This window comes from Alternaria ethzedia (genome assembly GCF_023757985.1).
Source record: "Alternaria ethzedia strain BMP 0044 chromosome Unknown scaffold_29, whole genome shotgun sequence".
In the NCBI taxonomy this organism is placed as follows: Eukaryota; Fungi; Ascomycota; class Dothideomycetes; order Pleosporales; family Pleosporaceae; genus Alternaria; species Alternaria ethzedia.
This window is the reverse complement of record NW_026056222.1, coordinates 134,616-161,050: the sequence shown is the minus strand read 5'-3', so window position 1 is coordinate 161,050 and position 26,435 is coordinate 134,616. Positions and strand designations below refer to the sequence as shown.

The 26,435-nt window shown below is 53.5% G+C and overlaps 11 protein-coding genes across 11 annotated transcripts; 7 read left to right on the top strand and 4 right to left on the bottom strand.

The window, feature by feature from the left end:
* Positions 1-500: 500 nt before the first annotated feature.
* Positions 501-3,200, top strand: J4E87_008794 (uncharacterized protein; the record flags this gene model as incomplete). Its single annotated transcript, XM_049380378.1, has 6 exons — positions 501-550; positions 603-667; positions 728-1,730; positions 2,001-2,061; positions 2,214-2,287; positions 2,336-3,200. The coding sequence occupies 6 exons, from the start codon at positions 501-503 to the stop codon at positions 3,198-3,200; spliced, it is 2,118 nt and encodes a 705-aa protein (XP_049229875.1).
* Positions 3,201-3,540: 340 nt separating this feature from the next.
* J4E87_008793 (uncharacterized protein) lies at positions 3,541-5,161 on the bottom strand (the record flags this gene model as incomplete). The annotated part of the gene is made up of 4 exons (XM_049380377.1): positions 3,541-4,349; positions 4,398-4,622; positions 4,670-4,988; positions 5,039-5,161. The coding sequence occupies 4 exons, from the start codon at positions 5,159-5,161 to the stop codon at positions 3,541-3,543; spliced, it is 1,476 nt and encodes a 491-aa protein (XP_049229874.1).
* Positions 5,162-5,864: 703 nt separating this feature from the next.
* On the bottom strand, positions 5,865-6,948 carry J4E87_008792 (uncharacterized protein; the record flags this gene model as incomplete). The annotated part of the gene is made up of 3 exons (XM_049380376.1): positions 5,865-6,418; positions 6,478-6,796; positions 6,904-6,948. The coding sequence occupies 3 exons, from the start codon at positions 6,946-6,948 to the stop codon at positions 5,865-5,867; spliced, it is 918 nt and encodes a 305-aa protein (XP_049229873.1).
* A 342-nt stretch (positions 6,949-7,290) lies between these two features.
* Positions 7,291-9,497, top strand: ARG2 (Amino-acid acetyltransferase, mitochondrial; the record flags this gene model as incomplete). Its single annotated transcript, XM_049380375.1, has 2 exons — positions 7,291-7,344; positions 7,395-9,497. 2 exons carry the CDS (start codon positions 7,291-7,293, stop codon positions 9,495-9,497), a joined length of 2,157 nt encoding a protein of 718 aa, XP_049229872.1.
* A 732-nt stretch (positions 9,498-10,229) lies between these two features.
* On the top strand, positions 10,230-10,802 carry J4E87_008790 (uncharacterized protein; the record flags this gene model as incomplete). The annotated part of the gene is made up of 2 exons (XM_049380374.1): positions 10,230-10,296; positions 10,345-10,802. 2 exons carry the CDS (start codon positions 10,230-10,232, stop codon positions 10,800-10,802), a joined length of 525 nt encoding a protein of 174 aa, XP_049229871.1.
* Positions 10,803-11,560: 758 nt separating this feature from the next.
* J4E87_008789 (uncharacterized protein) lies at positions 11,561-12,523 on the bottom strand (the record flags this gene model as incomplete). The annotated part of the gene is made up of 1 exon (XM_049380373.1): positions 11,561-12,523. The coding sequence occupies one exon, from the start codon at positions 12,521-12,523 to the stop codon at positions 11,561-11,563; it is 963 nt and encodes a 320-aa protein (XP_049229870.1).
* Positions 12,524-13,207: 684 nt separating this feature from the next.
* On the top strand, positions 13,208-13,795 carry J4E87_008788 (uncharacterized protein; the record flags this gene model as incomplete). Its single annotated transcript, XM_049380372.1, has 1 exon — positions 13,208-13,795. The coding sequence occupies one exon, from the start codon at positions 13,208-13,210 to the stop codon at positions 13,793-13,795; it is 588 nt and encodes a 195-aa protein (XP_049229869.1).
* A 1,452-nt stretch (positions 13,796-15,247) lies between these two features.
* On the bottom strand, positions 15,248-16,898 carry J4E87_008787 (uncharacterized protein; the record flags this gene model as incomplete). Its single annotated transcript, XM_049380371.1, has 4 exons — positions 15,248-15,578; positions 15,636-16,061; positions 16,108-16,657; positions 16,712-16,898. The coding sequence occupies 4 exons, from the start codon at positions 16,896-16,898 to the stop codon at positions 15,248-15,250; spliced, it is 1,494 nt and encodes a 497-aa protein (XP_049229868.1).
* Positions 16,899-18,554: 1,656 nt separating this feature from the next.
* Positions 18,555-20,276, top strand: J4E87_008786 (uncharacterized protein; the record flags this gene model as incomplete). Its single annotated transcript, XM_049380370.1, has 3 exons — positions 18,555-18,942; positions 18,990-19,694; positions 19,744-20,276. The coding sequence occupies 3 exons, from the start codon at positions 18,555-18,557 to the stop codon at positions 20,274-20,276; spliced, it is 1,626 nt and encodes a 541-aa protein (XP_049229867.1).
* Positions 20,277-21,055: 779 nt separating this feature from the next.
* J4E87_008785 (uncharacterized protein) lies at positions 21,056-21,832 on the top strand (the record flags this gene model as incomplete). The annotated part of the gene is made up of 5 exons (XM_049380369.1): positions 21,056-21,148; positions 21,237-21,377; positions 21,434-21,450; positions 21,512-21,597; positions 21,654-21,832. 5 exons carry the CDS (start codon positions 21,056-21,058, stop codon positions 21,830-21,832), a joined length of 516 nt encoding a protein of 171 aa, XP_049229866.1.
* A 3,119-nt stretch (positions 21,833-24,951) lies between these two features.
* On the top strand, positions 24,952-26,435 carry J4E87_008784 (uncharacterized protein; the record flags this gene model as incomplete). Its single annotated transcript, XM_049380368.1, has 2 exons — positions 24,952-26,135; positions 26,195-26,435. 2 exons carry the CDS (start codon positions 24,952-24,954, stop codon positions 26,433-26,435), a joined length of 1,425 nt encoding a protein of 474 aa, XP_049229865.1.

Below are 26,435 nucleotides of genomic sequence, written 5' to 3'. Positions count from 1 at the left end.
GACTGCGTGGAATTTGGCTATGACAAAGCTACATAGCTCATGATGTATACCGTGTCTGAAGTCACCAGCAGGGGACGGTGATGAGCAAAATACCCATTTGAAGAGTTTGTTTTACGCTTTACATACTCTCGGTCGGCGCCATGGAGTATCGTGTCTAACACAGCAATTTCTGGTTTTGTCATCCGGTCGGGCTTTCTCGACGACATTTGGCTGATCCACACACACAAGAGATGTGTAGTTCTTCCCAGGCACGATTGTAAGGTTCGCCTCATTCGGCGAACTTATTGCCTACCTTCAAAACGACTGTTGTGCTCGCCTTGCTCAGATACTGAATCTTTTCTTGGCGGTTCTCTCACCTTGAGATACTGTCACTGCCCCATGACGAGGTGCGCACGGCCCGACTCTCACCTTCTCGTGTCTGCAGTACTTCTATCTAGGTCGTGTCTTCCGTGCCCTTCAGCTTACAACATTCTCATTCTACAAGATCACCATTTGTGCAGATGACCATCACTAAATCTCGAGGAGCGACCAAGAAGTTGGGGCCCATTATGTACGTCACTCCGTCCCTCTTATACCACATGTAACTTGCTGATATGGCGCAGTGTGGGCAACAGAATCATAAGCTTCAAGGCCCCCAATCTTGATCGCCGCTTCACTGTACATGAAGGTAACAACACATAAAGCCAATTCAGGAGTCCAACATACTAACACCATGCGTTTACCGTAGATCTCATCTGCAAGACCTCTCGATTCTTCAAAGACCGCCTCCAGAGAAACCGAAAGCCTGTCTTCAGCATTGACGAATGTTGTGTTTGCGCTGAGGCTCTCGACGCCATGATAGGAGACATCTCCTTCTGCGCCAAGTGCGGGCAAAACGTCCATGAAGTCTGCATGGAAGCCTGGAAGCGCTCATCTACTACCAGTTCTAAGAAGGAGTTGATCCCAACATGCCCGATGTGTCGTGCTAGCTGGGAGAACGAGTCACTGCTCAATCAGCTAGACATAGAGTCTGAGCTAGACGCCGAGGCTACGCAAATCTACCTGGACTGGCTGTATACCTCCACTTTACACATATCCGCAAATGTCTCTCGCGTTACCGATGCCTTCAATCTAGTCATCCTCAAACTCTGGACTGTTGCCAACGCCGTCGAAGATCCAGTGTTCAAGTCGCAAGTCATTGCCACTTACTTCGCAGAAGCTCGCGCGCGTTTCTGGAAGGAGAGCGTGAAGTGGGCTTTTGTGGATCGTAAATGCGATGAAGAAATTCGAGCTTTCGTCATCGACATATCGCTTGCCTATATCGAGCCCGGTTGGTTCAAGAGCGAGGGCAAGAACTGGCCAGAGGCCTTCGTGAGTGAGCTAGCAGATGCAGCCATGGTCCGGTGGGGAGACAGGAAAGATGGCAGAACGACAAGGAAGATGTGGATCGAGAAGCTGAGCGTAGGAGTGGATCTGACGAGCGATGACGAAGATACTGCGCCTGTAGGCGGCAGCACGAGTTTGGCGTCAGCAGCATCGCGAAGTCTGCGAGGCAGGAATCCAGCTATTGGTCTGAATAGTCCCAAAGCTGAAGCTACAGAAGTACCAGCAACCAGGAAGCGTCCATGTCAAAAGGTCGAAGTGAAGAAGCATACACATAGTGCGAAGCGTCGGCTGAAGCAAGACGTCCGCTCCATGCCTCTTTCCGATGACTCGGACGACGGCGGACTGGTTGTATACAGGTCGAAAGGGTGAGCGTTCGTGACGGCACTGGGAGTCTTCTGTCTTCTTGTTTCTCATTCTGATGACTTGCACCTGGCATTCGGGACTTACACTACCCAAACACGATATACGAGGTTTGATGCTTGTTTACGCCCAATCGAACTGCATTAGCTCGAAACGAAGACAATCGAACGACTGTGTACATCACATCTTTACCCCGACCCATCATTCGATGTTGTGCCTTACGTCGACCTTTACTAACGTGAATCACAACAGTATTCACTTCGAGAACACTGCAGGCCTCAGCTCATCAAGTTTCCGGGGCCCGAGACACTCCTACTGGTTGCGCGTTGCGCACTGGTCTGCAACTACCGAAGCAATATAGTGCAACTGAACGATAGAATATCACTCACCTGTAGGTACTGCCTAATCGGCTTGTCATCCAATGCTCATACCCCGACTAGAGAACCGCTCAAAAACGATCTTATTCAGCCACCGCGCCATTCAAGTAGCGGAAGATATCAGGACCAGGAAAGATGCCCAAGCAGGAGAAGCGCATCAGCGTTAGGAAGAAGCGAGCTATCCGGTACGTTTTCTGTGAGGATTGTAACACCAACCGCTAAACCGCTCCTAGGTTCGGCCACAAAATCGTCCGCGTCCAAGTTTCACGCGGCGAGGAGTTCACTGTCCCCGAAGACATCATATGCAGCAGATCCACATTCTTCACGAAAAAGCTACAGCCGAAGCGCAAGCCTCTCAAGAAAGACAGTGAATGCGCGATCTGTACGGAACTGCTCGAGCACGGTATACAAGAGCTTACTTACTGCGCTACTCATTGTGGTAACAACTTTCATCATAGATGCATTGAGAAGTGGAAGGCAGAGAAGCAGACAGCTCGTCAACCAGTCAACTGTCCCTTCTGTCGTCAAAGCTGGTCGAATGACACCGACGTCATCACAGTACACAAGTTCTCCGCCATCGACGCTGATGCCTTCGCAATCTTTGTTGAGTGGCTTTACTATGATCATATCGCGGTTGAAGACCGGGCGGACGAAGATGGCAAATTCTCTCTCGACACACATGAACTTGTTAAGGCATACGTTTTAGGACTCAAACTAAAGAGCAAAAAGTTCTGTCGAGACGTTATACAGGGATTGGTCGAAGTTAGTAAAGACATTGATGAATATCCGGGTCCGGACAGTATCCGCCTCGCTTACGATAAGACAGCCAAGGGATCATCACTAAGGTTGGTCTTGGTACAACTATGGGCAGACACAGCGGATGCTGCTTGGATTGAGGACGATGAGACAGACGAGTATCCCGCAGAATTCTTGAAGGATTTGACAATCGCTCTGTTGAGGAAGTATCGTGGTAAACAGAAGTGGGATCTAGAAATGATAATAAAAGGTCAAACGGTGGAGGATTCTATCTTAGTTGACGACTCAGATGAGGACAAGTCGCGTGAAGACGAGGATCAAGAAATGGAGGACGGAGAATAGGAGGATGACGAAAAGCTACATCAGTGAGTACAGGGCACTTACAGCACTTCACACTACTCGATATTTGGTGTTGTGGCTGGTAGATAATATCAGTGGAAGCAATGCACTAATAAGTACGACTTTCGACTGCTAGGTATACGACTTTCATGGTGGCTTCAGATATGGAACAACGGTGTAGTGAACCACTTCTTCTTGTCATGCAAGTCGCTGTACGCCGACTTCAAGACCCCTGAACTACTTGAGCATCCTCAGCAACCGTAGCGTGTACTCCATCAACGTTAGTCCCACTTGCAGCCACTTCCGCTTCCTCCTCTTCGCCCACTTCGACAAGAGAGTCATCCTATGTCTTCCTGTCGATATCTACCGCCTCAGTATGAGTTGGCGACTCCTCCTTAGTAAGTACACCACCATCTGTGTGCTGCATTTGACGCTCAGGATCATTTGCATGCGCATTCTCGATACCAATTTCGGCTGTGGAGAACTTGTCTGCGACATTACGGTAGGCTGGCACAAAGTTGACACAGAAAGCATAGCTCCACGCCGCAATGAAGAACGCCATCGGAACGGTCATGGCGATGGCGGTGGGCGCATATCCATCCAGAGGTCTAGCCTTCCCTAGCGTGTCACTCGCTCCAAACAGTAGTGGAGGGACGACAGCACCACCAGATACACCGGCCACGATGAAGCCCGAGCCTCTCTTTGAGTACTTACCCAGTCCGCGCATACCAAGCGCAACAATCGTCGGGAAGATAATACTCTCAAAGAAGAGTACAATGTAAAGCATGCTCATGCCGGTATTGCCTCGCTCGGTAATGGAAGGGATGACGAAGACGATACATAACGTCATGAACGCGAGGAACACCCATCGTGGTTTGACGAACTTCATGAAGGCACTGCCAATGAAGCGACCCATAGTGAAACAGCCCTGTGCACCAGCAAGGAACCGAGCTGCTGTCGAATTGTCGGTTTCGCGTCCATTTATGACCCTTGTCTCGACGACATAGTTGATGAAGGCTCCAGCTATCGCCACCTGTGCGCCAGTGTAGCAGAATTGAGCAAATGTCGCATGGAAGAGACGGTATTGTTTGCGGAAAGGCTTTACGTCGGTGCCAGCGTGAGTGCTTTCAGCCTGAAAAGCCATATCGGCATCTCGTGGATGTTAGCACCTGGTCATTTCCCATTAAGGAGCAAGCTTACCAGTGATCTCAGGTATCTCCGTGAAGTAATAAACGATCGCAAGGAGAAAAACGAAGCATGCGATACCGAGGTAAGTCCATTGCACGTTCTCAAGGGATGCTTGATCGGTGCCAACGTTGTTGAAGAAGACATATGACCCTAAAACTGGCGCTACCACAGTGCCGATGCCGTTGAAAGCCTGCGCGATGTTGATCCTGATCTCTGAATACTTGGGTGGTCCGCAAACTACTTTCGTTAGTACTGCATCCATCATTCAATCGACTCATACATACCAGCCAGGTAAGGGTTGGCTGCTGTCTCAAGCGAGCCTAGTCCATTACCGATGACGAAGATGGCTACACAAAAGCCTCCGAACGAACGATATACAAGACATGGCCAGGCAAGAAGAGAGCCCACGCCGTAAAGTGTCAGACCCCAGATGAAGGTTGCTTTGTAGCCCCAGTGGCGCAGAAGCCAGTTGGCATGACCGAGGGAAGCAAGTGGGTACGCGCCGAAGTATGCTGCCTGTAAGCCTGAAGAGCGAGCGCGCGTTATGCCAAGGACGTCTTGAAAATGCTTGTTGAGGGTATCGATAAGACCGTACGAGAATCCCTATGATCATCAGCCACATACACTGGGTTTAAGGCATCGTCGTGGCTCACCCAGAGAAAGAATAGAATGGTGACGAGGCAGAGCGGGTAGATGGACTCGCGCAGCGTCAGTTCAGCAGCACGCGTCCTCTGGTCGTCGCGACTGCGCAGTGTGGGTCTCTTAAGGAACCCCATGTTCGCTTTGTGATACGATAGAGATGCCGATTAGCGATTGGTCTGTGGATAATGCCGATCAGGTCGTGGACTGGACGAAAGGTTCGAGCATTGAGGTTGAGTTGAGTGGAGTCAACAGTAGGCAGTCGCGATGAGGTAAATCGGCAGGGTCTTCAGGCCCTCAAGTACCTGCTGTCACCCACGTGAGCTGGCGGCAGAAATGTCGGTCCATGTGCACGGCAACCAGGTTTCGCAAGAACAGACTCGATCTCAGAGGGTGATTCTACGAACCCGCCGTTGCAGCCAAGATGAGGCTTGACCTCATCAAGCAGTGGGGAGGGGAGAAGCTGGGGTAAAACCTGGGGATTTTAACGCTGAGGAGTCTAGCGTGATGTGACGTTGGGAGGATGTTCTGACAGATGATGCATCCTCGGCAGAGTTAGACCGAATGTCTGCATCGATGGTGGTTAAATCGGGTAGTGATCAGCACACGTCGCGTCATGTCTGAACCGCGTTGAAGAGCCGCGGTACATTGCGTGTGCATCGGGCTTTCTGTGGAAAGTAAGTCGAGCAGAAGTTGCGATAGCCATGCTTGTAATAACGGCAGTCGCAATTAGCGTAGTCAGTACCGCTCGGGCAAATACCACCATACACGGCGTCCAGGAGCACCCTAACATCGGACAACCACAGATTATTCCAGAACTGCAATGGAAGATTTGCCCTTCTAATCTTTGTTCTTGAAATCCAAGCCGCTCTCTTTCCTCACAACTCCGTAAACACTCGGAATATCTCCTCTGTCCCCGATTTCACTCTTCACCTTATCCAGTCTCCCTTGTGCTAAGCCTAGCATCTTCATACTTTCCTTCGCACCACTACTCTCGGCCAACGACATCGCATGTCTTGCGTCCTTTCGTGCCAAGTCGATATGGAAAAGAGGTTCCTCGCGCTGATAGTAGTCGCCGGCTAGCATGCGCTGCGAGTACGCGGTGTAGGGACCGGGAAACATGGTAGAGATGAATGTGTGGAGGTTGTCTACCCCTAGACCAGACTTTTCGGCAAGGACGTGGCCTTCAGATAGCTGCGAGACCATGTTCAAAATGAAGGTGTTGCCGATGACTTTCATGAGGGTAGCGTTTCCTGCTGGCTGGCCTGAGTAATCGATGTTCGTACGACCCATCACGCCTGTCGTATACGGGACTACCTTATCGCAGGACGCTTTTGAGCCTGCTGTCACACAAACAAGCTGGCCATTGTCCGCCATGGCTGGGGCACCGAATACTGGGATGTTGTCAGGCCCGTCCTGAGGGAGCACTTCTATCTTCACATGCGTAACTTACCTGGCATGCCCACGAACTCACCCCCCTTCTCGGTTATCTTTTTCTCCAAAGCATTCGTCGTTTCTGGGTGTACCGTGGAGCAATCTACAATAAGTTTGCCCTTGACATCTTCTTCGAGCATCTTGTCGACAGCAGCGTTCACGGCTGCATCGTCGCCCAGGCACATGAAGACAATGTCGGAAGGTTTGACAGCATCGTTGATGGTATCGACAACCTTGGTCTTGGAGCTGCCGAGTTTGGATGCGAGGTCTTCGGAGCGGGCTTTGGTGCGGTTGAACAGGATTAGGGGCTTATCGAGGTTACCCTTTTCCACCAAGTTCTGTGGAGTCAGTACGAAAATCAATTTAGAATCTTAGATGCTTCATACTTTGCACATGCCCTGTAACAGTTAGTGACATGGTCGAGCTGATGACCTCCCTTACTGACCCTGCCCATGTTGCCGAGGCCTATCCAAGCGAGTTGTGGCGCCATGATTTCTTCTGGGATCTGACTGTGTCCTTTCTCTCACAACGGAGGCAATGCCAAGTGCGACAACTTATACGGACCTCTGCTTGTACCTTGCGTACGGTTTGTCAGCGCTTCGTCATGGTGTTCATCATCGTCATCCGCCAGTAGCCCGGGGATAAGGCCACACCGGGCCGATGTCGGTTACCAGCAAATGACGTTCGCACGCCGTTATCGATGTTGAGTTCTCGAAAATGCGGATGCGGGCACGTTTCCCCACACATTTGCAGAGTCATACCTCTGCTCCGAGCTCCAGTCACACAATTTTGACCTTTTCGCATGTTCGGCAGCTGAGCGGTAGCATGAAGCATGTTCATCTGGAGCAAAGCCCCCGCGAGGGGCTTGGGGAAGGCTACGAAGAAGGTGAGCGCGACGTCTTCAGGCGTAAATGCAGCAATATTGACCCTTGACAGCTTCCCAAGCGCGATGACAGCGGTAACATCTTCACCAAGATCCAATGCGCGCCTCTCACCACGTCCGCCACCTACGTCCGAAGATCGTCGAGCTCTGCGAAAGAGCGCCAGCGCGCCGAACGTCAGCAGTTGACGCGTCTACTGAAGGAATCGCCCGGTAAACGCGACGCGCGCAACTTCCTCAAGCAGTTCGATGCGCCCAAGAAGGGCAAGGCGGCTATCGCAGCCAAAGCCAGGGAGGTGGTGAGCGAGAATATACACAATGACTCGGGTTCGCTGCGAACCGGTGTGAACCTGGGCGACCTCTACAAGCCCACCGTGTTCACCCGCGAACCGCTTCCCGAGGAGGAGTACCAGGCCGAAGAGAAGGATGAGCCGGTGCACATGGCACTTGTCAAGCTTCGGCAGCCTCAGACCCTCGACGACCGCACCTTGGGCGACATCGCATTGACTCTGAGTCAGATGGCGCAGCTGGGGCTCAGCACTGCTGTAGTGCTCGACTGCGATCACGATGCCGATGCGCACACCACAGAGTTGACATTGGAATACGGAAACATGGTCAGGGAGCAGGCATTGCGCTTGGTTGCAGCGTTGGAAGACTACAACGAGCCAGGAGCTCTGTTGGTCGAAGATGCTTTGGGCTACTCCCCACTGGCCAACGACATACCCAGTACCGTCCAGGTACGGGGAGGTGTAGAGGTACAGCACAATTACCTGCTACTTCCGCCCATCGACGACGGCGTTATTCCAGTCATAACACCCTTCGCCTACGACACAAATCTGAAGAAAGTCAGGGTCCAGGCAGACGACGTGCTTCTGGCGCTCGTTCGCGAGTTTGCCGGTCTCGCCGGCCAGACAGGCAGCAATGGCTCAGTTGGTGGCGCATTGTACAAAACAAAGGATGTCGTCGAAAGACCTATTCTGGACCGCATCATTATACTTGATCCTCTTGGTGGCATACCATCCGAGAAGCGAGCGGATGGCGCTCATGTTTTCGTCAATCTAGAAGCCGAGTACCGGGACATCAAGAAAGAGCTGCAGCAGCTGTCTTCAGCCACCCCGGATGATAAGACACAGCGTTCAACTTCACTGAGTTCTAGCAACCCGTTCTCGAAATTCGTCGAGGAAGAAATAGCATCGTTACCAGGTACACCGGCACAACAGATTGGCAACTCAGCTCCAATACGCCATCTGAAGAACCTCGAAGTGGTCGAGCGCGGCTTGAAGCTGTTACCCCCATCGTCGTCTGGCCTCGTCCTGACACCCTTGGAAGCAGCAAGGAAAGCTATACCTGACGATGCGCGGACTTCCCCTGCGAAGAATCCTCTATTGCATAACGTGTTAACAGACAAGCCGATGACATCGTCGTCGCTGCCGACAACTCCGACTTCTCGTTTCCTCGGCTCCACCGCACCCAACCCTGCTACTTTCTTCAAGAAAGGCATACCGCTCACCATGATTCCGGATCCGCGGATTCACGGACCGTGGCAGCCACCCTCTGCAACGAACCCGAGCATAGAGCTAGCAGACGACCCGCGCATCAACTTCCCAAAACTCGTCGATCTCATCGATGACTCTTTCCGACGTAAACTGCATCCTCAGAACTACCTCGACCGTATTCGTGGCCGTGTGGCCGGCATCATTATAGCGGGTGATTACGAAGGTGGCGCCATCTGCACATGGGAAACGCCCGCATCCCTCCATGGGCTCAGTCCTCCTAGCAGGCCTTCTCCAGACTCGCCATACTACATTCCTTATCTCGATAAATTCGCGGTTCTCACGTCGTCGCAAGGTTCCGGTGGCGTCTCCGACATTGTCTGGGCTGCTTTGACTCGAACATGCTTTCCAGATGGCGTAGTCTGGAGGAGTCGGACGAGCAACCCGGTCAACAAATGGTACCAAGAGAGGAGCAAGGGCATGTGGAACTTGCCTGGTGATCAATGGACCATGTTTTGGACTACGCAGGGTGTCGAGAAAAGATGGAGTGCTGAGAAGTGGGGTGGGACACAAAAGGAGAAGGATTTGAGAAGGTGGGATGCCTATGTAGATGTCTGTAGTGGCATTGAACCGAGCTGGGCAGATGGCATACAAAGAGCGGATTAGATTCAATCTAAGCAAACTACGAACTCTCAAGTCTTTCTATCAGACAGAGAAGTCATACCGTGTTGCTATTCTTTCAATCCAGAAAAACAGTCTCATGATGAGCGTGTGCCCCTATGAACCGACATGCCAGTATCTACAGCTTTCCAACTGCGACCACCCACAATTTCTATCTCGAAATGATTCTCAATGCCTACCGCATGCGACGCATCCATGAAGTTGATTCCCGATCTTGTCCAAAGTGGTAAGAGCGATCTTCCATCATGGCAACGGCAGCCCGTGGCGGACAACATCGCGAAGGCGAAAACCCCACCAGCGCAGTACCAGAACACTCACCGACTTGACGGTAGCAATGCAGAAAACACCCAAAGCACACCGACATGAAAGCTTCAAACTTTGTTAGCTTGCGCGGAGGCTTCCAGGGCTGTCGTGGTGTAATCGGGATCGCCAAACCGGCGCGCTTGGAGGGACGCGACTGCCGTGGGGAACCGAACTACGGCTGCCAGGAACACCGCTATCGCACCACAATGCAGGGCGGAGTGATCCAACACGGGATTTTGGGGTGTCGGAACGGGGGTGCATGGCTGCTAGCTTGCGAAATGTGTCTTGGTCTTTGTTGATGGAAAATGTTTATTGGAGCTGGTCGTCGCTGATGTGGACGCGTTCATTCATCACTCCTTCCATACTCCAAAGCAATTAACCTCAATTCCACACCTATACCAAAACAATCTCAAGATGTCGGACAACACTATCGTAAAGGGCGTCGCAGGAACCTGCATCACATTCTCTTTCATTCTTGCCGGTAAGACCGGACTCCCATAGTTCCCAATTTCACTTCTGACGATCCCAGGAAATGCCATCACACAGTCGTACATGACGGTGCCTGCCCTCCTCGTCAACTTCCCTCGCCCAGGCAGCCCCGACCACAAAGAGCGTGCGCAACTTCTAGGCCGCCAGTGGCCTCTGTGCTGGACAGTCGGCAACCAATTCTTCCGCCCCATTTCCACCCTTGGCTTCCTGGGTTATGCCTACGCCGGCTACTCAGTCTACCGCGAGGGCATGCTCGCTCGCAGCGACTGGAAGTTGTTTGGTGTTGCGGCCGTTATGCACTTGACGACTATCCTGCACTCGGCTCTCAACATGCAGCCGTTGAACGACAAGCTCGAGGCGTTGGCGGAGAGGAGTAACGAGAAGCAGTTGGGCGAGGCGGAGAACATTGCTATGAAGTGGGCGAGCTGGAACAGGCTGAGGTTGGTTACACCGGTTATTGCTGGTGGGCTGGCGTTGTGGAACCTGGTATCCTTGTAAAGGGTTCCATAGCCCTTGTTTTCCGTGATAGTAGTAGTCTGGCTACTGCGCAACTTACCATCTTGCCTCTCTTGGTTGGAGGCCCTTGGAGTGTAGCATTTTAGCAATGAAGCGTAAAACTAAAGACTCTCTTTAACCTCGCGATTTGTGATGTCGATGCAATCCGAACATATCAGCTAGAGATCCAACACTGCCCATGCGGTGCTGAATTGCACATCGACCTATCAGGCCATGATGACTGTGCTGGCAGCGCCATATACAAAGTCTGTGCTTAAGCCACCGCTGATATAACCAGCAAGGCTGGTAATGAAGTCAAACACTCATGCAAGCACATGCATCAACATAACAGTATAGCGACATTATAGATAATGCCAGGTGATAGGCCAAGCCACGCAGGTGAATAGCCAGTGAATAGCCAACAGCAGATATAAGTAAGCCCGCTTCTCTGTTGTAGCTGCTAAGGCTAGAGATAGAGCGTGCACAGCTAAAAAGCAGCCTCTTATACCCCCTCTAGCAGCAGCAATAGGCTATAATAAATTATAAGAGGGCTATAGCAAAGAAGTAGAGGTGCAGGCTGTCGCTTCGCGAAAATTACACCTTGTGCAGGGCCGCTGCGCGGAAAGTAGCAACTCTGTATTGTATTGTTAGATTATGTATTCGTAGAAAACTCCCCAGAATCCCTTACAGGGGTCAAAGTCCCAAAAAGTCCAAAAGTCCGACGCTAGATGCTTAACCCCGCCGGCAGATGAAAGCATCATCTATCGCTTGATGGCCTGACCTTTCCACCCACTCCTCTCCGCCAGCCAAGTCTCGAAATCGCACAGCTTGGGCTCTTCCTTCTTCAACTTGCTGATATCAGCGCCATAGCCCTCAGCTGCGAACCAACTGATCATGACGTTCACTTCCGTGACGGCCCACATAAGCGCGGAGCCAAACATACCGTAAGTTGCCGGCACCGCGCTACCGATGACACGCTCAAAGCATCCACTCATCTCGTCCATAGTGAGCTCACTACCGGCGAGACCCTCGGCGCGGCCGTTCCATTCTTCGTTGTTGACGAACGCTCGTGCGCCGAATAGACCAATATCTTCGACAGACACCCACTGAATGGACTTGCCCTGCAGTGTATCGCGGAGTGCTGCGAGGAACACCTTGGTAGGGAAGCCAGGTGCGAGGTTGTCCATGAAGGCAACCGGTCGGAGGATGGTCCAGCCCATGTTTTCACCGTTCTTGCCAGCCTTCTCGAGAAGGTGTTGTTCGATCTCATACTTGCTCTGGAAATGCGGGATGGGCGTCTTGTTCTCGAAACTGCGCTGGTTGCCGCCGCGGTCGACGCTGGAATACACAAAGTGTGTGACGCCTTCCTTGATCGACTCGTCAATCAGGGCGTTACCCTGTATGACCTCGCTCTCGTGGGTGACATTCTTGCCTAGAGAGACTTGAACAGAGTAAACACCCCAGATCTTCTCCTCTTTGCCAGCCTCTTTGAGTGTGGCCTTGGCTGATGCAAAGAGCGCCGAGGGCTCGTCCAAATTGCCTTGCACCAACTTTACGTCCGGATGACGCTCAACAATCTTCTTCGCAGAACCGGAGTTGGCATCACGGGTGACAGCCAAGAGCGTGTAATCGGCGTGCGAAGGATGCGATGCGAGTTGTTCAAGTACAGCACCGCCTTGCTTACCAGTAGCGCCGGTAACAAGAATGGCTTTTGTGGCGGCCATGGCGGGGTTGCTTGTAAGGGTCGAAGGATTGCTTGGCTTCGTAAAGACGTGGGTTACCGCAGCAGGTCAAGCTTGTTTTCAGCCTCAGATTTGAGAATAAGCAGAAAGAACGATCACTACAGAAGAGCAGAGGAAGCAGCGATGATATGCATTCACGTCGACGCGTCGCCCAAAGACTGGCACGACCGGCCCCGCAAGCATCCCAGACCCACCGTTGCTTCTTTTTAGAACGCAGTTCCACTCTTCTACGCTGATCCCAGAGAAGGGTAGCGGAGATTGTAGACCGTACAGCGAATGGCCGGCTCGTCACGATGTTCCACAGCGCTACGGGTCGGTGGAGGGCCACACCGACATTGCGGTGATTATGCAGGAGCGTCACAGAGATGGCGTTCAACACAGCTGAATGCAAGCCATGAGGGGCTCAAAGTTTGATCACCGGAGATGTAACTGGAATCCGCAATATTAGACGGATCCGTAGATCATGGTCGGATTATTTACGGCTGGACGATCGACCGGGTAGATGCTGTAGTGCGCGTCAGATCGATCTTACTCGCTACCAGAATCTAGCAGGAAACGGCATACCAACAAGACCGGCGAACGACAATTCGGAAGCTCAGCGACTGCAGATACCCTCGACACGCATATGCAATAAGCATCGCACATTCATCCTGGTATCAACACAAAATGTCAGACTTGGGCTTCACACCCGCGGAGATACGCTTTGCCACTGCAACTCTCGCAGCAATCGCTGCTCTCGCGCCCATCGCATACCTTCTCTATCCATCGCAGTCACAAGAATCAAGCGCGCACATCCAGACTTTCAACAAGTTCATAGAGAGCTACTCGACTCTTCGCCCTCAAGCCCTGACAACGTACGCCACCCGCGACTTTAGCCATACCTCCCTTCCTGCAGACCTGCACCTACCCACTCGTTCGATTCAGCCGTTCCGCGAACATGCCGAGACGGTTTTCGAGATCTTTAGCGACTTTCAGGTAGTTCCTGAAGACGATGGTCAGGGAGGCAGAGCGGTGCACTTTTCAAAAGACACAAATACGGTAGTCGCGCACTGCAAGATGGGAGGCAAGGTTAATGGTGACGGTGAATTGGGAACGCAATTGTTGGAAAGTGGGATCACAGAGTGGTGGACTGAGGGTGTCCTATTTGTGAAGTTGAGCAAGGATGGGAAGCGGGTTGAAGGTGTGAGAGAGTTTATGCATAGCAAAAAGGCGGAGGAGTTGCAGATTCGTTTGGACGGAATCTTGAGCGAGTGATACCAGTGGTCTGGGTATCTCAACTGTAGGATAGTTTTCACCAACCACACGGGATGCAAACATGCGATTTGCTATCTGAGCGATACCAGATGTTCGTTGGATGCATAGCGCGACGATCAATGGGAGCACTTAGGTCACGTGTTCGCGCGTTCATAACCTGTTGATGTCACCCGCACTCGTACACCTGAAGGTCAGCTCGATATTGGTTTCAAAATGATCCAAAGCCGAGATGACGCGAGTTGGGAACACAAAAAAGTATCCCATCCTTCTGCCAAATTTTAGACTTTGCAAAACGACAGCGCCCGGTCGCGTCCCATGTCCGACTTTCCACCCCACGACAAACCCCTCCCAAAGTTTAAGCCCCTCTGTCAATCAGATCCGCAGAGGTCTCTCGATAAGCCACCTCTACCCCTCTCATCTCCCAGTTCCGTCCGCGGTGCAACAGCGACGCTCAACAGTCCCCGCGAAATGCACTAGCGCGTCTAGGCAGCGTCATAGACTTCCCTGCGCACTCTAGACCAAATAACGAAACAACATCTGCGGATCACAACAGCCCTCGAAAGTCCGGTGGAGAGCCGTGATGATGATTACAGGAAGAAGGAATTAGACAGTCTTCGGGGGGCGTGTGGTGGGCCTGAGATAATGCATTCGCAGTCCGCGATATCGACTTGCGGCTAAGTAGTTTTGATGAATGAAACCTGGTACATGTGGCAGAAAATTATCTAGGGTGAAGTATGTCGGAGAATCGGGGTGTTGGAAACTGCGAACCAGCGGAAAGGTTCGTGGAAGTGTGAAGGGGTAATGTTTTGTTCTTGCCCTGCCTCTGTTTGATAGTCAGAATTCATCGTTCGCACCTGCAGTCTGCAGGACGACGGGCGGCAAGCGGGCGTATCCAGCGAGCTCAGTCTGGTACGAGAAGAAATCTTTGGTTCATGGGTACACGTCCCGGACTCGAATCGCTAGTTTGCACCAGGAACGGAAAGTACCAGTTTCCTTTATCGGCGCATCTCGTCTGCGAAACCCTCGCTTGTGCTGTGACCTGCACATGCTTCGTGCAACGTCGCTTACAGTGATCTTCTCTCGACGCTCAGACACAGTGGTAGCGGTTTCAATGAGAGGGGAAGCGAGTGGAATGCCACAGAGATAGCGATGAGCAACATGGAAGCGGCCGCTGTCATGGATCGCTGAGGACCAAACAGTGGCGGGCGCTCCCGCCGAAAAAACGCTTGTACCAGAGAGGCAAGGCGTGTCAAAGTGCTCAGCCTTGCCCAGCACATGTGCCCTAGAGAGACAGACGACTTCCATGTGTGTCAATCTTCAAGCATTTGGCAAAGAAATTGTCATGCTATGGTTGATAATATCGTATTTCATTCATTGTTCAGTTTTCATGACACATTTCCGAAACGCCGTGCACGCAATACAGTCTGCGGCTATGCCTTTTCATACCCGCGCCTATTCCCAGTCACCAGCTCCGAGATCAATCGGCACGCCCGCCCTCATGTCATCCATGATCTTCTCAATGCTCCAAGGCTCGTACTTGTAGCCCTTGGGGTAGTTGGGCTCAAACTTGTCTTCATCCTTCATGTCGATGCCTTGCTTCAGCGACTGCGCACTCTTCTCGTAGTTCTCGTATACGTAAGCCTCAGGGTCGTGAGACCAAACCCACTTAGGTAGTTTGGGAGCAGCGCGGCGGGGATCAAGCTTGACCTTGTCCCAGTCGGTGTCTTGGAGAAGTTCAGCGTTGGAGAAGCCGAGCTTCTGGGCACAGGAGTTGCGGATGAAGCTATCGGACTACGTTAGCATATGTGTGTAGAGAGATTGATTGGGGATAGCAACTCACCGGAAGCGGATGTGTACGCGAACGGACTGAGGAATGTTCTCCTTGCCGCCGACCTGCAAGCAGGAAGCTATCGATATGGCATCCTCAATGGCCTGGGTCGCTCCGTTGCCGGAAGCTGGTAGGTAGGAGTGTGCCGCATCACCGATCTGAATGACGCGAGCGCCGGGAGAGGTCCAGCTTGGCTGAGGGTTGCGCCAGAGGAGCTCGAAGTTGACGATCGTCTTGGGCGGGGTTGTCTCGACAAGTTGCTTGAAGATTGGGGCCCACTTGACCGTCTCCATCCCAGGCATAGTGTCCATGCCGTCCAGAACTTCTTCCTTCTCGATCGTGTTGTTCCACGACTCCTTCTCAGTACCGGTGACGTCGTGGTTCATGATCCAGACCATGACATCCTCGCGAGACAGGGTGAGCGCGTACGTGGATGGACTGTGAGGGTTAGCCGAAGTGTGATGATCTGGTTGGAAAGACTTACCCCAGCCATGTCCTCACAATTGGCTCATTGCCTGGCATCATCTTGAAGAATTCTTTCACCTCCGGATCTTTGTCGAGAGCTTCCCTGGGGAAAGCAGCACGCCACATGGCCCTTCCGGAGGGCCTCGCGCGCACTTGTCCACCGACCAACTTCTGACTCTTTGATCCAACACCATCAGCCGCAATCACTACATCCGCCTCGTAGCGCTTGCCGTCGTCGGTGGTGCAGCCACCCTTGCCAGTTTGCTCGTCCTCAAAGTAGTCCACAACCCTGCGGTTGAACTCAACGGAAACACCGAGGTTTTCTACAGCGCTAACGAACATCTTGTACACAAGCGGGCGCATCTGGAACTCGCCAGGAGGGGTATCAGGGTCCAGCCCTTGTGCACGAAGGCGATCTGCAACCTTTTTAGGTCCGATGACAACTTCGCCCGAGTGCTTGAAGGTCTCGATCCAGGCATTGTGGAGCGAAATCTTCTTGTACTCCTTGAGCAATTCAGGCCAGTGCTTCAAGAAGCGGGTTGCGCTGAGGCCCATGAAGTACATGTCACCTAGCACACGTTATGAGCTGCTCGTCAAGACCATGATTTGAGAATGCCGCTCACCAGCTGTGTTAATGTCTGCATTCCTCTCAAGCACGCGAACGTTGTGGCCCTTGCGTGTGCACTCAAGAGCAGCGACCAGACCAGCCAGACCGGTACCCACGATGAGGACATCGATGCCAGTGTTAGGGTACGACCCTATTGGCTTCGACTCCATCGTGGAGTCGCGAGAAGTAAGAGCGTGAGGCATGACTGCGGTTCAGTGTGTATGATCGTATTGAGGTGGTTGTATCGTCGAAACCGACCTTCATACAAGCCGTGCCTGCCTTTCATACATGCTGAAGGTTGCCTCCACCTGCATTCCCCGTTGGGGTACCAGTGAGGCTTGCCGAAGACCCTCGGACGTCCGGCTGGCCGGGCTGTTTCGCAGTTGTACTTTCGCGGCCATACTATGGCATGCAGGTGTTGGACAATGCAATGACCATTGCACTTGGCGGCAGATTGTCAGGAACATGGCTGCTTTGGTCGAGGACCGATCTCGATGACGATGGGCAAGCCCCCGCGCTAGCCCAAACTCCCGGCTGGCGTGCGTCCGTGCGAACGCGCTATGGTTCCCCACAAACTCCGGAGGCCAAGCACGGCCAACAGCATCCTAAGTCATCTTTGTACACGATCGAGTTCAACGTTTATGCTGGACATACACGCTGATGCCAGGTCCGCGGCGTTCCTAGCCTATCAGCTCGATCACGGCTGGGCACATGATGACTGCAGCCCTTGAGACTCGATTGATGTGTAACGTCGCTAAATATATTCCAGCACTTCTAATGACGCTTAGACTTCTTTGCTCGAGGTAGTGAAGAAGATCGCTTCTAGACTGGCTGTGTTTGACACCTTTCTTCGGGGGACTTGGCCGCCCACCAAAGGAACGCTTCCCGTGCAACGACAACTGAGGGTGCTCGGTTTCAGAAATGCAGTGTGGCGTCTGTACCCCATCACCGAAGCGTTCGACCAGTAACGTGCAGTACGAACGAGGAGCAAATGTGACACCCATACTGCCAGCGATGCATACCCATACTGCCAGCGATGCATACCCATACTGCCAGCGATGCATACCCATGCTGCAAGCTATGCAGCACAAGTTGATTAGTAGAGGGGTCTTACGGCCCGGTAATGTGCCGGCTGCCGACTTTGATCTTGCTATCTGTCGGTGATGCTTGGCCTGGTAATGTGGAAATAACAATTACTTGCCTAGAGAAAGCGGCAGACGCGGACGCAGCCACTAGGGAGTTGCTCCTTCAGCTGTGTCCAGTTCTCAAGACCAGGGAGTAAATGCTTCGATACGCCCGAGTTCATGCAAGTGAACTTGGTTCATGTCGATCTCTGTGCTCTCCCGGCGCACCGATACATGTTAGTCCAGCCCCAAGCTCTTCAATATGTCGTAAGTCGGCGCCCGCTAGCACCGACTTCTGTTCTTCCGCCGTGGCGGATACAGATACTGAGATCAACAAGGGTGTTAGTGAGATCGCCATCCTGGCACACTATGGAAATCGGTAGTTTCCAACCTTGGCCATTGGATGAATCTGCCGTCTGTCACCCAAGCGATGTTTAGTTCCATGTCGGCTATGCTCACCTAGACGCCGATGAATCTGGTGCCCTAAACGGTCCCGTCTCGCCAGTGGGCCCTGTATGGCTGTACATAAGTCAAGCTCTGGGGAGCCGGACGAGTGGTAGTGCAACGAAAACCTGTGGTGTGATATTTACCAGGCTTCCCACGCTGTGGTCTTGTGATTGTTACCGTTCCCTCCGACAACATCCCCGTCAAGACCCTTGGCAAGTCAGTTGACAGTCAACCCCTCCGGTCCCGACTTTTCTACAGACGCCTTCGACCGTCACCTGCGTACTCGAAATGCATCCCTTCACAGCCTACGCCCTAGGCGTCGCAGTCGTCGGCCTTGTTGTATACGCAGTCGTCGACGCCGTCACCAAGTACGACAAGCGATACAATGTCCAGAACATGCCTGGCCCCTGGCAGGTACCGTGGGTTGGACGCATTCACGACCTACCCATTGAGTTCATGTGGCTGAAGTTCAAGGAGTGGGCCGACATTTACGGTCCCATATACCGCACCAAGATGTTGGGCGCGAACTTCATCATCATCACTGATGAGAAGATTGCCGAGGATATGCTTGTGAAGAAGGCGAAGTTGTATTCCGATCGACCCGAGATCAAGTCGCTGTTCGATGCGAAGAGCACATACGGCTCGATGGAGTACCTGCCTCTCATGGGAAAGAACCGTAAGTCTCGCAGTGATGGGGGCGGCGAATTCTGCTAATCAAAACAGAATACTGGGCTCGTCAGCGAAAGTTCACTCATTCTTACCTCACTGGAGCTACCAACGTCCGCTATAATGGTATCATGGAATTCGAGGCCAAGCGATGGATGGCCAGGCTCGTGGAAAACCCCGACGACTTCAGCTTTTCCCTCGAAGACATGTGCTCTAAGGTCATGTGCCAATTGACATGGGACGATCCTTCGCTCAGTGTTCCTCTTACTCCCAGCGCATGGGGTCTGCTCACCCAGATGTCACCCGCCGGGCCAATCACAAACGTCTTGACTCCTCTCTGGGACTGGGTGCCCGAGCCGATCAACCCCTGGAAGCTCCGGGAGCGCAAGCGCCACGACGACCAACAAGCTTTCTTCATGGAGTGCCTTCAAAAAACCAAGAAGAGTATGGAAGTCGGTCAGCAAAGGTCTTGCTTCACCAAGAACTATCTTGAGACCGCGGAAAAGTCAAACATCTCGGGCGAATACGAAGCTTCTTGCGTGATCGGTATGATGGCGCTTGTCGGTATCTTCACAGTCACTGGACCGATTTACTACTTCCTCATCAGCATGCTACACCACCCCGAGTGGCAGGTCAAGTGCCAAGAGGAGATTGACCGCGTCTGCGGTAACCAGCCTCCTGCCGTCGCCGACTTGCCCAATTTGCCAGTTCTTCGTGCGTGTATCAAGGAGACAATGCGCTGGAAACCTACCGTACCTACTGGTAAGCACACAAGGAGCCATCTTCCGTATTGATTCTAACTTTTTCCCAGGTGTTGCTCATGAAGCTGAGGCCGACGACTGGTTCCAGGGATACTTCATTCCCAAGGGCACGCGCATTCTTCCTCTCGACTGGGCCTTCCTCCGAAACCCCGCCAAGTACCCCGAGCCTGAGGAGTTCCGCCCTGAGCGATGGTTGGAGGCTGGATGGCCGACATTCCAGGAGCCCTTGACCAAGTACCCTGACATCGTTGGCATGACCTCGTTCGGTTGGGGCCAACGCCAATGTCTCGGCATGTCCATCACCCGCGATGAGACCGTGACAGGCTGTGGAGCTCTGATGTGGGCCTTCAACCTCAGGGCAAAGGTCGACCCCGTTACCGGCAAGGACATCGAAGTGCCAGTCAACAAGTCCAACTCTTTACTCATCATCAAGCCAGATCCATGGGAGATGGCGTTCCACCCCAGGAGTGAAACGCGCAAGCAGGAAGTCATTCAGCTGTGGAAGGAGGCTGAGGCGAAGGATATCCAGGAGCGTGCCGAGTTTGCGAAGTCGGCTGAGATGAACGTGTTGGTGCAGCCATAGGCGGCGATACGAGAAGCTTTTTCTTTGTTGGGTATATCCGAGAGCATAGCCGGGAGGCACGGCGTTCGTGAGCGCTGTCTGTTCTTCACCTTCTCTATCTTCTCTTCAGTAGTTACAAGGCCGTCGCCACACCGGCCAGCCATAATTTGATTCCATTTGTCACATTTGTGTTTCGCTTGATACGGGTTCGTGCGCCTCGATGGCTCTAGGAAGTGACGTTGGGAAAGAAACCCTAGGAAAGTCACAATCACGGGTGAGGGCAGCCAGTGACTCTTATGCTGACCGTATCAGAGGTTACACAGGATACTTTAGGGTCGTATTCGCTATGAGGAGCCGGTCGAATGGCGCTACGGTGGTCCGTCCAGCAGCAATGTGCTGCGATGCCTTGTCAGAGCGACGCCACGGAATCCCGTGGCTGAAGCCATCCGGCTCAAGGACCAAGGCAATCTTTGATGCAATCGCGATGCCAGAAATCTCGGGCGATGGTACTCGGGCGATGGTACTCGGGCGACGATCCCTTACGTCTGCCCTGAGTGACATGCGGGGAGGGCATGGCGCAATTACCCCTCCAAGCCTGGCCCGAGCGGCCCTTGCACGTCCAGCCTCGACGGTGAGAGGCCCAATCACGCCTCGGGCCCCACCCTTGTGCTGTGCTCTACGGAAAGAGCTATGCCCCTCCATGGCCTCTCTCATCTTTTAAAGCTGCCCCTCATCCTTCCCATCGACAACACTCCACCACCACACCCTCTTCACAACACACTCAAACCAAATCCATCACCATGTCCAACCCCAAGGTTTTCTTCGACACCACCATTGGCGGCCAGCCCGCTGGCAGGATCGTCATGGAGCTCTTCGCCGACCAGGTCCCCAAGGTGAGTACCCCGCTAGCAGAGTCTTCGTCAGGCCTCTTTCCCCGCGAGGCACCGATAAGATGAGGCAGTCGCTGACTATAACCAACAGACAGCTGAGAACTTCCGCGCTCTCTGCACCGGCGAGAAGGGCACTGGAAAGAGCGGCAAGCCCCTCCACTACAAGGGCTCCAGCTTCCACCGCGTCATCCCCCAGTTCATGCTCCAGGGTGGTGACTTCACCCGCGGCAACGTACGTCATACCCACGACCTTTCTTCTGGCGAGCACACATGGCTGACATAACACAGGGCACCGGAGGTGAGAGGTAAGCTTTGGCCGTACAAAATGCATGCGAGACATACACTGACTTCGTATCTTCACTGTAGCATCTACGGCGAGAAGTTCGAGGACGAGAACTTCAACCTGAGGCACACTGGCCCCGGTATCCTCTCCATGGCTAACGCCGGACCTGGTACGCTCAGAACACTGCCCCGTGTCTTGAGGTTCGAGAACTGATCAAGCGCGCAGGAACCAACGGCTCCCAGTTCTTCATCTGCACCGTCAAGACCTCCTGGTTGGACGGCAAGCACGTCGTCTTCGGCCAGGTTGTTGAGGGTCTTGAGGTCGTCCAGGCCATCGAGAAGGTCGGCTCCCAAAACGGCTCCACTAAGCAGACCGTCACCATTGCGGACTGCGGCCAGTTGTAGATCGACTGGAGGCGGAGAGAAAATTAGAGACGCGCAAACGGGCGTGGGCAGAGGCAGCAGGAGACTGGCCACCGTTCAAGCCCACCATGCATTGATGGGCTCACGACGCCATGATTCACGACCCACAGCAAAGCTTGATAGAGGGAGCGCAGTGAGCATCTTTGGTCTGTCGTAGTGCTATCTACCACTATGAAATGACAATGATCAATGTGCACTTTCCAACAGTTTTGATTTGCCATGTGATCCTTTGCCGTAGTACTTTCAGATATACTCGCGCTTGTTGATCGCCAAGTTCTAACTCAATACCGAATACATTGCACTGCAACTAGTATCAAAGTCACGATGTGTGAATCATAGATCACGACATTGCACCCGTGGTTCATAACTAATCTAGACGCAGTGATGGCGGTAGATGCTCGAACTGAGGAAAAGTGATTGGAGTGATACCTGGGAATTGTTGATTGGAGCAATATTGTAACGGCAGCATTGTTTAGAATTGCTGCGACAGGATACAAGATGAGCTTGCTCTCGAGGTCCGAGACGCCTGTCAGCGTTAGTTAGGGGTGCATACATGGAGTACATGTGTCATGCCATGCTATCTTTAGCATCAATTAGTAGTATTGCTGATTCATTTACCACGCGAGAGATTACGAGCTCGTCTTCTACGTGTAGAGTCGGGTAGACGAAACATGTGTGAGATTGACGAAACATGTGTATGAAAGGAAGGAAGCTGGAGATTGCGACTCGCGTTTGTTGAGCGCCCGTTCATGCTGTCGAGTTCTTCAACATCATCAGGCATGTTCATCATGAAGGTCAACCAGGAGTAACTTCTCGGCGTGATAGTAAGGCTAGCCCCATGGATGCAGCATGGTGGTTCGGCTGATCAGTGCATGTCGTTCAAAGCCTTAGCGGGGCATAGAGTCACGACGCACTGAACGCTCGCGCATATAGGCAAACTTGAGGGGCAGCCTTTGACTCAAGTAAGGCTGCTTTTGATAGCTGTAGTTTGCCGCCTCATCTACAGACGCCCAGTAGATGCGTGACGAACCTGGGGGTGTTGAGGCTTAGCTGAAGCTGCGCTTTCCCAGCTGAACGCCTCGCTCAGAGTCCTCCGAGTTGCTCATAGAAATCGTGGGTACCTAGAGCATTCGCCTGGCAGGCCTCCAAAAGAGCTCGGTTCAACAGGCCATGGAAGTGGTGAGGGCATCGCCTCACTGACGTACAAATGCCCTGTGAGGCAAAGTGTGGGGAAGGCTATGAGTCCATCGTATCGAGTAACAAGGACACCTGCTTAGTGGTCGAGCCAAAGGGTATGTGCGGGCTAATCGTCGCCAACTGTTTGGTCAGTATGCAGCAATCACTGCCCTCCTTGATGGCACCATCGGACGGATCCTCGGTCAGCATCTGCATAGAGTGGACCTGACGACGTCTAGAAGCCTTGGATGCAACTGATAGACAGCCGTAGCCGACTTCCCAGCGAAAATGGAGACATGAGTGGATGGACGAAGTGGGGAAAGAATATGCAGAACCATTGGCGTGGAAGGAACGCATGGGAAAACAGCACTGGCTTTTCGATGGGCTCAGCTCTTTCATCTCAACTACTATCGGATGACGGGTTTTCAGATTGATCGGTTGTGACGATTGAAAGGCTCTGCGCTGTTGTTGTCGTGGCTGGTGTGCGAGCTCAACACGTAGCCCGTTCTGATTGGCTGCACAATATCCGCAGTGAAGCATTTCTTTTCTCCAGGAGCAGGAGATGTAGCATGACGCAAGAAAGCCTTCCTTCGTTACTACGTCGAGGGCAAACATACTTATCGGTAGGCAGCAATAGATGCAGCGATGACACGTTGCGGTGGTATTGCCCAGGTTGAGGAGCTTAGCGTGCAGGACTATTAGCTCCTTCCTCTTTGCTTCTGTCACAACCAACAACCGTCTTTCGCGCAGGGTGATCTTTTCGGTGATCGTGCTCATCAGCCGTGGGCATTCTGGTCCCTGGGAAAACGGTGGAGAGGGCTAGCTCCCGGGCTGCGTAGAGGCTGGTCCTTGCCAGCGCAGCCTTGTAGTAAGCCCGCAACGGAGGGGTGAATCAGCCATTGCAGCACAGGACCCGACGATACATGGGCATCTGTCGCATGCGCATGGACGTGCAGTTCCGATGCGCAGCGTGCGACCTAGGTACTAGCTGGCGCACATGACGTCGCCGGGGTCGGGTAGGCAGCAAAATCTTCCCACTATCATCTGACGAAGACCGGGAGAGCCCGTCGAGGAGGCCGTCTAGAAGTCCGTCGGCCTCGCGATACACGTGGGATGATCACCAGGGAGGGAGCAGGGAGCGTCCCGTAGGCGCCCGGTGCCGACGAGGAACCAAAGGTCAGCATCGGGTGAGCCTGTCCAACATGGGATGCCTGGCAGGTCGGCCGATCAAGCGGTGTCGAGCGAGGCTAAATTTGCGTCCTCTCCGCGCGCGCGCTGAGTGAGCACTGGATTACTACGCTGCATGGCACAGAGTGCAGCAGGTGGAAGGCTCTGTTTGGTGACGCCGTAGAGGCTGCCGTGAGCGTTTGGCGAGGCAACGGTGTGTGCTGGGGGAGGGTCAGCAGCTGGCAGTGATTCGCCCAGCCCTGTCTGCATCGCTCGATGCGGGCAAGTCAGGTGGCCAGCGGTGCCGGCGATTTGCTGGATGAAGCCAAGGGCGTTTTGTGGGTTGCAGCCATGTCCGTGGGCCGTGATCGAGGACTCTGCGCGGGATCAACCAGCGTCGAGAACCCCGCGAGACAACTGCAGCGTCCAGGCAGCCTATTTCGTCTCTCCCACGCCATGCGCTGCGCCTCGATTCGCGCTGCACCGCTGCTCCAAATCCGCTGCGTGTATTAATCCCCGTCGGTCCTTGTCTCCGCCCTGCGCCGGGTCACCCTTTAGTGAGCTGTCTCAGATCGCTGCGCCGCCTGCTTCACTCGTGCGCTTGACCCTCACGCTCTACTTATACGCTTGTTTGCTTTGCATGGCATTGTCGTGCCATCCCCACCCACATCTCGGCTTCTGCATGTTCAGCCAATACCCCATCCATCCCATATCATTAATACCCCATTGTCCATCACTGCAAGACATCACGTTACATCATGGCGCCCAACCCACACTGGCGGCAGCACCAGTCGAGTAACAGCACCGCGTCTGGCCGCAGCGACAACAGCACCGTGTCGGCTCGCAGCGACGCCAGCGACCGTTCGTACGACACCGCGCCGACAGAGTACAGCGACCGCAGACCGTCGCTCATGCACAGCGAGACCAGCCACGCCCGCCTCCAGGGACGCGCCCGGGAACGAGACTACTTTGTGCCTCAACACAAGGTCGACCGCTATCCACAGCTGCCGCCCCGCTCCTCCGTCGACACATATGCCTCGACATCAGAAGAAGACCTCGCCGATGAGCTCGATGATGACATGCCCGACTACGATGTGCCCACATACCGACACGAGCCACTAGCCTGCGATGCCATCCCTACCACACCCCGCGACTTTGGGGAGCTCTTCCCTACGTCCAAGCGCCTATCCATACGCCACGACGACTCGACCATAGACGGCAACATGAACCTGAGAGTGGACACACAGGTCGAGGAACGAGGACACCGGAAACAAAGCTACACCCTCTTCCATCTCCGCATGCAGGACCTTCGCACACGCCAGTTCTCGCTGCGCCGGTACTGCAGAGAGTCTGGCCGTGAGGTCTGCCACTCGACGCGCAAGTACCAGAAGCCAGCCACAGAGATGCGGCCAGTCCTGCAACGCGCAAGCACAGCCCTCGCTAGTCTGGTCAAGTCCGACTCTCGCCCCTCAACATCAGCAGGTCTGAAGCGGGCCGACTCCGGCTATGACTCCGTGCAGGGCAGTCTTCATGACGACGACGACGATATTACACGCTCGGAGTCACGTCCCAAGGCGGTGGGATACTCCAAGGGCCGCGCCTTAATACCAACCAATACCATCAAGCTCGAGTTCTCGAATTACGCACACCTCGACGTCAAGCGCCGCGGTGCCAAGTCATACAAGAAGTACGCCTTTGAATACTGGGGCCACGACTACTCCTGGAAACGCATCGTCAAGAAGGAAGGACGGGACCAGCAGGAATCTGTCTCCTACTACCTCGTCCGCGATGACAACGACAAGGAGCCGCTTGCGCATATCTGTCCTGTACGCTTGACGCACGAAGAGGCGCATGAGGAGGCTGCCCGTGGTGGCTGGATACCACCTTGTTATATGCGTGTCACTGACGACAAGATCCTACGCTCAGACTCAGACATTTCCGAGTAAGTCCATTCGATGGCGCAAGCCGTGCAAAGTAACAGTCAGTTAACCCAACGAACAGTGTTGTTATGGCGACGGGTCTCATGGCTCTTGTGGACGACTGCATCAAGCGACGCTTCCACTCCAAACAGAGCACGCAGATGCACATCCCGCTTCTCAGAAATCCGTCATTCAAAATGGCCAACTTGGAATACATTGGCCCCAAACGCCTCATCGATGAGATGTTCAGCCGAAAACACCAGGATGGCAACATACCCAAGAAACATTCTTCAGCGGCACGTCGGTTGCCGACGTCCGTTTAG